Here is a 14,939-nt window from a genome sequence, read left to right on the forward strand (position 1 = left end):
GCTGGGACAGAGGAAAGGGAGCAAAATAAATGGAAAACTAAAAAGAGCTTTCAAAGGTTAATTCATTAAGAAAGCTGTGGGAAGAAATAATTTAAAAGTGGTATGGAGAGTGGTCAGCAGTCTGGTGTGCTGTACAATTATGAGGAGCCTGAGAATAAAAGCATAGAATTTGGAGTTTGGAGTCTTTCAAGGAGTCTAACTTCAGGGGCCTGATAAAGTCAAGACAGTTCCAGGAAGTTTAGGAGTGGAGAAGTCTTTGACGGTTGCTTTTAAAATTAGAGAAATCTGGGTGGAAAATTAGTTCTTCAAAAGTGTTTCTTTGATATCACCGCTGCTAAGGGATCCTTTTTGGGCCTTGGTTCATTCTAGATCCTTTATGATTGCTTTCAAGTAATACCAAAGTGCTAGAGGAACCCTGGAATCATTCCCGTACTTGGGATTCTGTAAAAGAGTATCTTAGAAAATCTCAAACCACAGAAAATCCTCTTTTTATAATGCTCTCATCATTTGTATATGATTTAAATATCTGAGTCTATCCACATCTCTCCATTTCTACTAGCACTGTTCAAGTTCAGTATCACATCTTCACACCCTGGAAGATGGTTCTGGCACCCAAACTGTGTACTTTTATCTGTTCTGACTTCTTCCAGCCACTCTCCACACTAGAGTTAGAGTAAATCCATGAGAGCAAGGACTTTGTGTTGTTCATCTTGTTGTCTTGAGTGCCTAGAACTGTTCCTGCCATATAGTAAATATGCTCAACTGATTCCAACTACTTTAACATAGATTACTTGAGCACATGACAGTCTTTTGCTGAGGTGCTTTGGCATTCTTTCTAAAAGATAGATGAGTATTTCATTAATGTGGTATCCATTTGGATTTGTGAGTTCTTGGATGATGCCAGTAGTATGTAAGTTAGGTAAAATATTTCCTGTTTTCATCACTTTGGAGTTTGTTTTCCTTATTTAAAAAGGACTTTGAAATTTAAGTATGTACCGTAGCTTTAAAACTGCATTTCTGCAAAAGCATGTGCATTTTTATACAATTTAATCTTTACCTTTTATCTTTGCAGTTATGATATGACTCTGACAAATGCTTGTATTGCCTTAAGTCAAAGATGGATTACTGTAAGTAATAATGTGTGATTTTGATTTCTTTTTGAATTGTGCAAATATGTCTTTACTTATGAAGCAGGGAGGGTATTTAAATCACAAACAGTTATATTTGGAAAGGCTATTTGAAAGTCAGGTTTATCTAAGGTGATATTATATCTACTCTCAATATAGAAAATTAAGGGTTTGAGACAGGGTCTTGCTCTGTTGCCCAGGCTGGAGTACAGTGGCGTGATCATGGCTCATTGCAGCCTCAACCTCCTGGGCTCAGTCAGTCATCCCACCTCAGCCTCCTGAGTAACTGGGACTACAGGCATGCACCACCATGCCTGCCTAATTTAAAACTTTTTGTACAAACAGGGTCTATGTTGTACAGGCTGGTCTCAAACTCCTGGTCTCCAGTGATCCTCCCACCTTAGCCTCCCAGAGTGCTGGAATTACAGGCATGAGCCATTGTGCCCAACCTAGAAAATTAAGCTTTATGGGGGGAAAAAATAGATGTTAAAGGCATTAATCCTGATTTTTCTTGCTTCTTAACTCTTGAAAAGAAGTATGCAAAAATATTTGCATCTTACCTTTCTTCTTTTCCTTTTAAATCATTTGTAAGATACTGCTTCCAATATAGCGATTTCACATACCAGGTACATCTAAAATGATCTTGGGTGACCAACTGCTGAAACTATTAGTGGTAGAAAGAATCGAGGCACTTTTGCTCTGTCAATAACTTGGTTCACTTTCTATGAAGCGTCTTAAAGAGGAGCTTCTTCATATATGTACTAAAATAGAATCCTTTACTGAAGCCAAAGTAAGGATATGCCCTCGATAATTCTTTTTTTTTTTTTTTTTTGAAACGGAGTCTTGCTCTGCCACCCAGGCTGGAGTGCAGTGGCCGGATCTCAGCTCACTGCAAGCTCCGCCTCCCGGGTTTACGCCATTCTCCTGCCTCAGCCTCCCGAGTAGCTGGGACTACAGGCGCCCACCTCGTCACCCGGCTAGTTTTTTGTATTTTTAAGTAGAGACAGGGTTTCACCGTATTAGCCAGGATGGTCTCGATCTCCTGACCTCGTGATCCGCCCGTCTCGGCCTCCCAAAGTGCTGGGATTACAGGCTTGAGCCACTGCGCCCGGCCGATAATTCTTTAATGAAGAATAACAGAAAATTTAGAAATACTTTTATTCCTATTAATTTGCAACAGATTTATAATGTTTTAAGTAATACCAACTTTTGAGTTCAGGGGGCACATGTGCAGGTTTGTCACACGTGCATATTGTGTGCTGCTGAGGTTTGGGGTATGATGATCCCATCACCCAGGTACTGACATAGTACCCAACAGTTTTTTAGCCCTTGCCCTGCTCCCAGTAGTCCCAGCATCTATTGTTGCCACTTTTATGTCCGTGAGTACACAGTCGTTTAGCTCTCACATATGTGTGAGAATATCCTGTATTTGGTTTTCTGTTCCTGTGTTAATTCGCTTGGATAATGGCCTCCAACTGTGCAATCAGTTTAGCAATTGCCTTTTAAAACTTGTTTCTAAAGTTTACTTGACCATTATTTCTTCACATCTTTCTATATACAAAATGCTGCATCACACACTATGAAAAATACAGAGATGGACTTAACCTTTGAAGCATCTATTGTTTAATTAAGACATTAGATTCACACAAAAATAACAAATGCAAAGCAGATCACGTGAGCCCAGGGGTTCGAGACCAGCCTGGCCAACATGGCGAAACCCCATGTCTACTAAAGATACAAAAACTAGCCATGTGTGGTGGTGCACACCTATAACCCCAGCTACTCGGGAGGTTGAGGCACAAGAATTGCTTGAACCCAGGAGGCAGATGTTGCAGTGAGCTGAGATCACACCATTGTACTCCGGCCTGGGTGACAGAGCAATTCTCTGTCTCAAAAAAAAAGAGTTGAAAGACTTTTGGAGTTTAATTTTATAACTAAGAACTTGAGAACCGATTAGACGTGGAGAAGAAGAAAAGGGAGTAGAAAGCTCCAGGTATTGGCAGAACATCCTTACAGCCAGAAGACGGAAGAAAAACGAAATCAGGAGTAAGGCAAATCAGGAAAAATGGAACCAGAAACCAAGGGAAGCAACACTCCAATTTAAAATAAAATATAAACATTTTTCTGGAGACTTTTATAACATCATAACAAAGATAGAGCATTACTAATTACTATTCGGATCTAAGGTCAAGTCTGTTTGTTGTGGATTTTTTTTTTCTTTTTTGGAAGGAAGTAATAAAATCTTCTAGTAGCTACCTATCAGAAAGGTAGGCTGGTTGTGTCCATAGATACTTCACCTGCCAATACTTGGCCTGGAGTAATGTTGAGTTTATATTGGAGGAATAGTTTAATTGTGTGCTTTTTCAAATAAGGCTTATTTCTGTCCAAGAGAGAAGTGTGGTAACACATCTTGCCACAGATAATGCTTTGTTCTTCTATAATACCTGTGTCTTGAACTTTATGTTTTGTGTAGTTGACAAACTTGTTACGAAGAAAAGTATAAGAGATTCCTGTGGGAAACAGGATTTTTTAACAGTGTGTGTTCGAATCCTCTGTTTTATTTCGAAAAATGTATCCCAGCTTATTTGGTGCTAGATAAAACTGCTACTAATTTCTGCTCAAATATTCCTTTGGGCCCAGCAGTTAAGGTGGATGATGATCAACTCTTCAATATTAGCAGAAACAGGCAGTGTTAGAAACAGATTCAGGACACTGTATTCACCAGTGCACTCTTTTCCTTATGTATTTTATTTCTCAATGATTTGTCTTAAATAGTAAATACATGCAAAAGAATATTTATAACATATTTCTAAGTGTAAAAAACAATTGTAAAACAAGACCTGTGTGACGCACCACTAGCATAAGAAGTCAAATCTTGCTGGTACCTCTGTAGCATCCCTCCCCATCTTATCCCCTTCTCCACCCTCCTTGCTGACCCATCCGGGTAACCATTGTCCTGAATTTTGGTTTATCATTCTCTTGCTTTTGATGTTTTTACAACATAAACATATCCTTAATTAATATATAGTTTAGATTTGCAGGGTTTTGCACAGAAAATGAGCTGGAGCTGTACGTTCTCATATTAAGGATAAGTTGTAAAGGGAAAAGAAGTATTGCTATTAAGGAGAGTTCTGAAGGGGGGAAGACGCAAAATATTTCTTTAAAAGGATATATGCCTATGCATTAAATTTAGTGGAAGGATATACAGAAACTATGAATATTGGTTACTGAGGAGCAGTACTTGGAAACAGGGAGCAAAACCAAAAGAATTTTTCCTTCTGTCCTATTTGGTTTTTTAGTATTTGTATGTATTTCTTTTAAAGTAACAAAAGCCCTAGTTTAGAAGAATATAAAACTAGTTTTAAAATATTTTAAAATCCTTATTTTGATCAGCTTTATTTAATATTGCTTAATCATCTTCTCAAAGATTTTTGAGAGTAAATCCAAATTTGAAAAGTGCAGACTCATTTTTTCTTTTTCTTAGATGGTTTCTAGATTGAGTGGGGAAAACAGAATATGTGGGGATGGAGGAAACTTAGTGTATGGTCTTACGAATTTATTAATGTAATATTTAAAAATACACAATTTCATCCTTTACATTTTTGAATTGGTCTATAAATTAGTCAGCATGCATACATTTTGAAATGTTTCTTTGCTTTGGAAATTTCTATACCTCAAATGGTACAATGAATGTCAACAGTTTCTTCCACTCTTCCTACCCGTAATCTACTTTTTCTTAAGTAATATAGATTCTAGGAGTCATATCAGCTATTTAAATTACAGTAACTCAATCTCAGGATTACTTAAGTAACTCAGGCTTAAATTTATTTTGAATAATCTTGTGCGTTCATGTGGTTCTTTTTCTCAATTTTTACTTGTATGTTAGATAAACCAATAAGTATTACGAAATTGTACTTGAACAAAAATAACTAGCTAAATTTATTTTAGGCCAAAGAAGAAGATTTAAATTCATTCAATGCCACAGACCTGAAAGATCTTTCCTCTCATCAGTTGAATGAGTTTTTAGCACAGATGCTCCAGAGGGTAAGTACTAGCTCAAAAGCTTAGAAATTAAAATGGACAGAAAGGCACAGCATTTATGTTCTACCCAACTTGGCAAAAAGATTATTAATGTGGAAACTAATGGGGAAAAAATCATTTATAAAACTCATTCATTTCTTTAAAAAAGCATTAAATGCTTACTGTGTTTTATATTGTGCTAAATATGAAAATATGGAAGAAAGGATATACCTTATCTTCAAATAGCTTATAATCTTGTAGGAAGGGGAACACATGCAAAATTTAGCAGTAAGCCAGGTGCGGTGGCTCACATCTGTAATCCCAGCACTTTGGGAGGCCGAGGCGGGTAGATCACTTGAAGTCAGGAGTTCGAGACCAGCTTGGCTAACATGGTGAAATCTCGTCTCTACTAAAAACACAAAAATTAGCTGGGCATGGTGGCAGGTGCCTGTAATCCCAGCTACTCGGGAGGCTGAGGCAGGAGAATCACTTGGACTGGGAGTCAGAGGTTGCAGTGAGCTGAGATCACACCCCTCTACTCCAGCCTGAGCAACAGAGTGAAACTCCATCTCATACATTTTTTTTTTTTTAATTAACAATAAAAGGAGGTATACTTTAGGTGTCATTTGGAAAAACTTAATTAGTGAAAGACTCTCTTCCAACTGGGGGCATCAGAGAGGAGACTTGATTTGTACCCCTAGGGCTAGCAGGGAGGTAGAAATTCAAGGTGGAAGGAGCAGCAAGGGCTGGAATTCGTCTGCAGCATTGCTGGAGTAAACAGTAGCACTGGGTAAGGAAGTCAGTGAAGGTAACACTAGAAAAGCTAGTAGAACCAGACTCTTGAATGCTAAGCTAAGAAATTTTAGATCTTACACTGATCAGTAGAAAAGGATTTAAAAAATCCAGCAGGAGAGTCGGGATGAAATGCTGGGTTGTGAAAACTAATCTGGGGCCATGAAGGCTGCATGGTGGTGAAGTCACTAGTTGGGAGACTGGCAGGAGTACCAGACTTGAGGGAGTGAGTTGCAGGGAGAGGAGAGAACGAGACGTGAGAAAGAGGTTACATAAGGTGAAAGCACAGAGCTCTGTGACTGATGGGATATAGGGGGTAACAGTAAAGAATCCAGCAGATTTTAAGGTTTTGAATCTAGAAAATTGAAAGAATAGAAGAAACCAAAAGGAGATGCTGCATTTTGAGATAAACCAATGACTAGATTTTAAAGACTTCCATGAAAGGGAAGTCTTCAGTCTAAGGACCTTGAGAAGGAAGATTTGGAGCGGAATTTCCTGTGGAATTGATGCAAAAATTAGGAATAGGATTTTGAGGCAACAAGGGCCCCATCAAAGTAAGAGGGAATCTATTTTTAGTGCATCGGATCATCATGGTTTCATAAATTGCTCTACCACTGGTGGGTGGCCTAGGGTCACAGAGAGAACATGGTAGGGTGATTCTGGAATGGGTATGGCAAAACTTAGGGCAAGTCGGGGAGCCTTGGAGATGACCTTAACCAGTTGGTCTACCAGGGTGGACTTGGAGTTGCATGTGTCCATAAGGGGCTAATGGACTAAATTATTTGCATCAGGGTTAGTAGTTCATGAGAGCAGAGATGGTTAGTGAGTGTGGAGTCCTGTAAGGTAAGGAGGTCGTGGTTGGAGGGGAGAGTTATCATCCACCTAGAGGCACCTCTGCCTGTACTCACAGGCACTGCAAACTCTCTGCTTGTCCAAACTGAACTCATCTTTTTTCTTTCCTTCACCCAAATTTGTCCTCTCTTTTAGGGTGAGTTAAGGTAGGGATAGGATGCTTATGAAACCCCTGAAATTGTATACAGAAGTTTGTATTCGTGTAGTAAGTGTATTTTCACCCCTAGGGAAAGCGTCCACATTATTCATCAGATTCCCAAAGAGGTCTATAATACAACATTTAAGAACTGCTAGGGATGTAGATAATTTAAGAGGGATTTCAGGGGAAATATACAAAGATAAAGCTAGGGGGAATCAGGCAAAAAATTAAGGAACTATGATTTAATCTGGAGAATGGAATGCATTTAAGATATATAAGGTATAGAGAATAACTAGAAAAAGTCTAGTAAGAGTCTGAAAGATAATATTTATACATGCTAAAAAGTCTAAGAAGAGCAATTCTCATTTAATTCTGAGTACTTCACAAAGTAAATTATCCCTGTGCTCCCAGTAGAATATCCTCATCCAGAATAAGTTTGCACAGAATTTACTTTAGTGTGCAATGTTTCTTTTATTTTAATCTAACTTATTTCTATATTATAAAATATTTAGGATTTTAATCTGGCTATGCATTTCTCTCCAGCTCCTTTCTTCCAAGGAATCCTGTTGAAATGATACGGTATACTTCTTTATTTTGCTCTTAGGCACCTCTTCCATTGGGGCACATAAAGCGAATGCAAGAGGTGTACAACTTCAATGCCATTAACAATTCTGAAATACGATTCAGGTACATCATTTTAACTTGTCTCTGTGGAAGAAAGCAGAAAACTCCTTTGAAAGGTGGAGAAAGGGAATGCAGAGTATGAGACATACTTGAGTCTTGAGAAGTCCTTGTCAAACCGACTGCTTCTATGTAAATACTTATAGTGGTATTTAAGGAATAGTTGCAGTGTGTAAGCTGATAGTATTAATCTTTCCATTAGACTTTGCTCTAAACCTCTCTTACCTTAAAGAAAAAAAAAAATTAGAATGAAGGATTCCGTGGTAAATAGGCTTTCTCCACAACCAACTAAATCTACTTTGAAATGGGAATAGTTAGAAATATTTTATTCTATTATATGTTAATCTTTCTTAATTCAAATTTGTAATGTGAGGCTTAAACCAAAGTTTAATTCCTTCAGAAATTGCATTTACAAGGTATGTGAGCACCTACTGATCCAGACCTTTTAAAATATATGATCTTTTTCAAGAACTGGCTCCTCTTCTTTCTCTTCACCAATTATTAAATTGTATATATAAGGATTTGAGAGTCTCAGAATCAAGACATACCATAAAGTGGTGTACAGTATAACTATAGTGGGGTTATTCATCACTACAGAAGTAATATTAAGATATACCTGTCATATCCTGCCCCTTCCTCATTTTCTACCCCATGCTCCCCCTAAATCCTCCTTTTAGATGGCTGCGGCTCTGCATTCAATCCAAGTGGGAGGACGCAATTCCTTTGGCGCTAAAGATGGCAACTGAACAAGGGAGAATGAAGTTTACCCGGCCCTTATTCAAGTAAGAACCCACTCAGACTGTGCTTTGAATTCATCTAAGAAATAGGAAGAAAACTCTCAAATGTTTAAACATAATCTATATGACAGATATTTTTTGTTAAAGTTTATCAATATGATTTTGGAATAGGGATTCACACTTACAAATATTTAAAATTTGAAATAATTTCATTCCTTTTTTTAGAAACATATATGGATTACCTATTTTGAGCCAAATAGAGTTAGACACTGATGAAATAGAAATAAATCAAAGATAGGCTTATATACACAAAGATTTTTAAAGGCAACTAGAAGATAGTTGGTAGGTAGGTATAGACAAGAAAGAGTCTGAAGTTAAATGTAAGGAGAAATAAGCAGATAAAGCTAACTCTTTTGTGTTCAAATGTTGCATAGAGGTCAAAGGTAGGTTGCTTGACATAGTAAAGGAATGCTTGGTAAGAGGGGGATAAGTTGTATCTTAACAGCAAGATACAAGTTAAGAATATCTCAAGAAAAAAAAAAGAATATCTCAGTGAAGTTCTTTATCTATGAATTTTGTCCAAATTCTGGGAAAAAAAATCATGCCATAAATATCCATGATTACTTTTGTTTGCTTTTCATTTACTTCACAAGTATTTAGGTTGGTGCAAAAGTAATTGTAGTTTTGGCCATCAAAAGTGATGGCAATATAATAATAATGCCATAAAACTTGGCAAAATAAGTCATTATCTCTTTTTTGATGTGACCACAAAATTAATTTTTAAGTATATTTTATATGCTTTCCATAATTAAAACCCATCTAGCTTTGAATTGAGTAAAATATACTTTACATAGGTTTTTCAATAAGAGTATACTTGGGCTGGGCGCAGTGGCTCATGCCTGTAATCCAGCACTTTGGGAGGCCAAGGCAGGCAGATCACGAGGTCAGGAGTTTGAGACCAGCCTGGCCAGTATAGTGAAACCCCATCTCTACTAAAAATACAAAAAATTAGCCAAGTGTGGTGGCCGGTGCCTGTAATCCTAGCTACTTGGGAGACTGAGACAGGAGAATCGCTTGAACCTGGGAGGCGGAGGTTGCAGTGAGCTGAGATTGTGCCATTGCACTCCATCCCCTCCAGCCCGAGTGACAGTGGAAGACTCTGTCTCAAAAAAAAAAATGAATAAAATAAATAAGAATACAGCTTTTGTGGGAAAAATAAATATTTCTGTTTTATGATGTTTATAGTAGTTACATTAAAAATGACTAATCCTACCTTTTGTATGGTAGGTCCTGTTTCGTGTATTTATTATTTATTGTTTATTTATTTATTATGTATTTATTATTTGTTATTTCACTGTGATCAGGATTTTTACTCTCAATTATTTGAAGTTTTCAGAAATTCTATTTATAAATTTAGTGTTTTCATACTCTTAAAATCTTGATTAAAAAAATTTTTTAAAGCAGTTTTTAGAAAGAAAGCCTTTGAGGCACAGTCTCACATACTGGGCCGATATTTAGCCAGTAGATTAGAGGACACTGTTCAAATAATAAAATACTTCCATGCTGCTTGGTAAATAGCCACTGGTTCCAGCCACTCTAGCCCTTCCCTGTAACTCGCTGCAAAATGTCTGATCTGCCAGTATAAGGGCCAGTCTGTGGTACAGAAGGAGGCCTCTGGGACCCTGTGGCAGGACCATACCCATCTGATTGGCTGGGACTGGTACCTTATTTGGGTGACATTGGCTGTCACCCCTGCTGACATCCTTTAATTTAATCTTGGGTATTGACTTATGTTCTTATTTTCTTTCTCCTTTCCTTTCCCTCTCCTCTGAACCCCTTCCTTCCTTTCTTTCTTCCCTCCCTTTCTCCTCTTCTGTCTCTTTCTCGCCTTTCTTTCTTTTCAATTTTTTCTTTTTTGGCAGGGATCTTGCTGCCTTTGACAAATCCCATGATCAAGCTGTCCGAACCTACCAAGAGCACAAAGCAAGCATGCATCCCGTGACTGCAATGCTGGTGGGGAAAGACTTAAAAGTGGATTAAAGACCTGCCTATCGATGATTTTAGAGATTTCTCTTTTTTAAACGGAATTCGTGAAGAAATATAAAACTTCAGCTCACAATTAAAACTGTCTTTTTAGTTTTGGCTTTTTATTGTTTTGTTGGTGATTTTACTAAAATAAAGTTGAGCTACTTCTTATAGTGGCATATTCTTTGTAAATTTTAACCAGGTTTAATCTTTTGATTTACAAATTTCAAGATTTTAAATTAGCTTTATATTAATTTTCTCCCAGTATGATCACAAAATATGTCAAGGTAGTATTTTACCTGATATATGATTTAAATTCATTAATTTGAATCTGCTGCAGATTCAAAAATTCAACATGATTAGGATTTTGCTTTGCTTTTTAGATAACCTTAAACATGAGGCTGAGTGCGGTGGCTCATGCCTATAATCCCACACTCTGGGATGCCGAGGCAGGTGGATCACCTGAGGTCAGGAGTTTGAGACCAGCCTGGCCAACATGGTGAAACCCGTCTCTACTAAAAATACAAAAACTAGCTGGGCATGGTGGCACGATTGTAATTCCAGCTACCCGGGAGGCTGAGGGAGGAGAATCACTTTAACTTGGGAGGCTGAGGTTGTAGTGAGGCGAGATGGCACCATTGCACTCCAGCCTGGACAACAGAGGGAGACTTTGCCTTGAAAAATAAAAAAAACCTTAAACATGAATGCTCAGTTGTATTTGCACACCACCTACCTGGTGGACAGCAGATAAACTCCTTACCAGAATGTGTCAACCTTAGTGGGAACTCTCAACTCCCTCCTTCTGGACCCCTCCGGCTCATCCAGTGGGCTTGTCCTGGTCTCCTGTCCATCAGGGGTCAGATGGCCACCCTGAGCACCGGTCCTTCCCATCCCTCTGACAGTCTGTTCAAAAACAACAAAATAACTGGCACCAAATAAACAACAAAGTGCCCCTGCCAATGCAACATAGTACCCCAGGGCACCTCAGCACACATAGCTGTATTAGGTAGAATTATTAGTGTATTAGCTCTATTAGTTAGAATTAATTAGAACCATAGCTGTGTTAGAATTCTTTGATTGAAAGTAACAGCAATCCAAGTGACCAGAAGTCATAAAGGGAAAAGGAAGATTATGTTAAGGGTACAAGGTATGGGGAGATTATCAGAACCTGGGATGGACAGAAGGGGTCTGACGCCCAGGCCTGCAGCACCATTGTCCCTCACCTCTGCCTCTCTAGTCCACGTACAGGCTGGCCACTCTCCAGCTTTACTGTTGCAAATAGCTCTGACGACAGGGAGAGGCTATCGCAATTCCAAATTCCCAGAGGTGAGACTCTGACCCGGGTTGGGTCCACTGATAGGATCAAATAAATTGTGTAAGAGGAACGATGTCTTAAGAGTATAATTGTTGGCATGGGGTGGGGACAGGGGGCGGTGTCCAATCCCTCAAAGTGCTAACACAGTCACTAAAGTTACAATAGGAGCGAACACCCAAGGTGGGGCAGGTATGGAAGAGACATATTCCTGCCTATTCCCGGAATCCTGACTTCTCCCTGGCTCTCACTCTCCCTAGCAGTTTTGTTTTGTTTTGTTTTGAGACAGGGTGTCACTCTGTCACCCAGGCTGGAGTGCAATGACATGACCACAGCTCACTGCAGCATCAGTCTCCTGGGTTCAAGCCATCCTCCCACCTCAGCCTCTGGCGTAGCTGAGACTACAGGCATGCAACACCATGTCTGGCTCATTTTTGTTTTGTTTCATAGAGGCAAGAGTTTGGCCACATTGCCCAGGCTGGTCTCGAACTCGTGCGCTCAAGCAATCTGCCCGCCTCGTTCTGTCCTCTTGGTCACTTATCTACACTGCAGTGTGATTCTTTCTCCAGGCTCTGTTCTCACTTATCTCCCTTGCCAGGAATACAGAGAACGGAGTTCAGCTCCAATCACTGGCATAAGATCACGTTCTAAGATTAGACTTTAGCAAATCCATTTACCCAAATACTGCTCTTAAAGGCTTCTGCCCTATGAGCTTACAAGACATGCTCTAAGTTAATGTCATTTTTAGTTATCACTTAGTGATACTGAAAGTGAATTGGGACAAGGGATGCTTGACGGGTAGTGTGGAAGGGCTCTGTGAAGAAGGTAGAGGGCGCTAAAGACAAACTTAATCCTGCTTGCTGGTTTACCTGCGGGCCAGCTCAGTGCATTTCACATTTCTTCAGTTCAGCTAGTAAGCACATGCTAAGTGTCTTTGTGCCAGGTTGGATATATACGTAATTATAGATGAACACAAGTAGTTCCTAGAATACTAAAGAAGAGCTATGCTAAGGCATCCCAGAGAGGGGCCACTGAACCCAACCCAAGAATTTAGGGAATGCTTCCTGGAGAAGAAAAGGCCTAAACAGGTGTAAAGAGTAAGAAAGATCTAGCCAGGCAAAGGAAGTTGGAAAGTGCATTCCCAGAGAAAGAAGAACATGGAAGTCTCTGCTCCACAATGCGTAGGGCCTGAGTTTAGAATCCTCAAACTGCTGGGGGTGACTTATATGGCTGGGAGCTGGTATCATCTGCAAGCTCCTTCCCTCACTAGTCTGATGTCTGGGCTGAAATTACTCAGAAGCTGGACTCAGCAGTGACTGTCAACTGGGGCACACGGTAGTTTGGGTTTTCTTGCAGCATGAGGATAGTTAGACCTCTTATTAGTCATCTTTATACAGCTTTATCCAACACCAGACAGTAAGCACCATGGAGGTAGAGTGTGTTTGTTATTTATTTCATCCCCAGCACCTCGCATAGAGCTTGTTACATAACAGGTGTTGAAAAAATCTTTGTTAAATGAGTCAAGGAATGAATGGAGGGGGACGGAAGGTGAAGGTGGTTCACATGTGCAGGCCTTAGTTTTCTTACAGATGTGGGAGGTAAGGTCTCCCTCTGAGAATTAGAGGAGGTGGATGTTGAGAAGGTCCTGGCAGAGGGGTCAAAGTTTTGGAAAGTCACTGAGGGGTGGACGGAATAAGACGGCAATACCATCAGTCTATGTGATCACAGGACTTTCTCTAGCAGTGTCTTCTGCCTGGTGAACAGATATGGCAGTTTCTTTTTTAAATTTTAAACAGGGTCTTGCTCTTGCCCAGGCTGGAGTACAGTTGTACAATCATAACTCATTGCAGCGTCAGCCTCCTAGGCTTAAACAATCCTGGCAAGAGATGGCTGTTTTTTGTGATGACTAAGGGGATGGGTGTTACTCCAAGTGTAGACACAGGTTTAGGGATGCAAAGGAATCTCAGAGTGCTTAAGAAAGAGTGGTCCTGCGAGCAACTAGGGGACCAGCTTCCTAGGAAAGTAAGTGAGGATGTGGGTGGGAAGTGGAGGGACGAAGGGACTGACTGGAGGTCAGGTCCAAGGCTGGTGGTGACTAAAGTAAGGGGGCAGCTGGAAGGTCGTGGTCAGAAGGTGGAATATTGGAATTTCAGATTTCTTAAGTGTGTCAAATTCAGGTCATGACAAATTCCAGGGTGCAGTAATGGTGTGCGTAGCTGAAGACCAAGTTTCAATAAAGCTCAAGGCAGGGTAGCTATTTGTATGCTTCCTGGGGAACTGTCAGTGGATGAGAGGGACTCTGGGTATGAGTATGGGTGTTTTTCGTGAGCAACCGTGTCTCTCTTCCCAACAGAAGTGTGATTTAGTGGAAATAGACTTTTTTGGATTTTTCTGGTGCAATAATCAAATCTCTGAAAACTGGCTTACGATGAAAATGCTGCTTAGTCAAAATAGCATCCGCATGTCTTTGATGCTTGAATCATGCTATCCAGTGTTCCTTAATACCAGTGGTAATGAGGTGGGTGCAGGGAGCAGTTATCTGTGGTGAAGAAGCTTAATTGGGTGAGGGATATCCATGTGCCAAGATGAAAGACCATTTGTGGAACATTATAGCTTTATAATTCATACAGAACATTTATAAAGCATGATAGTTACATGGAGTATTGGTGTCCAGATACTAGTAATCACAGACACTTCTATAACATTCCCACCATGCTAGGTGCTGCATTGAGGGCTTTACAAATACAAACTGACTTCATCCTCCCAACAGCCCTTTGACAAAGATACTATCATTATCATTATCTTCATTTTACAGATGAGGCAACTGAGGCCCAGATAAGTCAAATCACTTGCCCACAAGTCATACACTTAGCAAATGGCAGAGCCAGGATTTGATCACAGGTAAATCCTGCACATACTGGACGGAGGCAGTTAGCCCCTCAGCCTTCTGATAAGGAAGTAGAGGATAATAGTCACTTAATCAAGGCTAATAAGTAGTGGAGCTGGAGTCTGACATCCATGGCTGTCTGAGCCCCTAATCTCCAAGTCAGGGTGGTTCATTTGCCCAGATGACAACCTTCAGTTGTGAAATGATCTCTGGCCTTTGCAGTCTTCCCTGGTGGAAAGAAAACTTCAGAAAACCTTACTGGTGACAGGAAGCAGTTGCTCAATACATGTTTGTGGAATAAACAAATGAGTAATGATTGCCACACTCCTGGTGTCACAGTTGGCCAGCAGGACACATTTTACAGTTG

The 14,939-nt window shown here is 39.8% G+C and overlaps 1 protein-coding gene across 2 annotated transcripts in view; it reads left to right on the forward strand.

Moving 5' to 3' along the window:
* The window catches only part of LTA4H (leukotriene A4 hydrolase), a 36,340-nt gene extending 25,795 nt beyond the window's left edge, over window positions 1–10,545 (forward strand). The window contains exons 15-19 of one of the 2 annotated variants that reach the window (XM_033220978.1): window positions 1,073–1,127; window positions 5,076–5,171; window positions 7,535–7,617; window positions 8,289–8,393; window positions 10,271–10,544. In XM_033220978.1, the coding sequence (XP_033076869.1) occupies window positions 1,073–1,127; window positions 5,076–5,171; window positions 7,535–7,617; window positions 8,289–8,393; window positions 10,271–10,388 (457 nt within the window). In that variant the 3' untranslated portion in view covers window positions 10,389–10,544. Of the gene's footprint in view, window positions 1–1,072; window positions 1,128–5,075; window positions 5,172–7,534; window positions 7,618–8,288; window positions 8,394–10,270 lie in introns of both variants that reach the window. The other variant, XM_033220979.1, reaches the window with a different exon arrangement.
* The last annotated feature ends 4,394 nt before the right edge of the window (window positions 10,546–14,939 follow it).

The sequence above is a fragment of the Trachypithecus francoisi genome, unplaced genomic scaffold (genome assembly GCF_009764315.1).
Source record: "Trachypithecus francoisi isolate TF-2019V2 unplaced genomic scaffold, Tfra_2.0 Lachesis_group11, whole genome shotgun sequence".
In the NCBI taxonomy this organism is placed as follows: Eukaryota; Metazoa; Chordata; class Mammalia; order Primates; family Cercopithecidae; genus Trachypithecus; species Trachypithecus francoisi.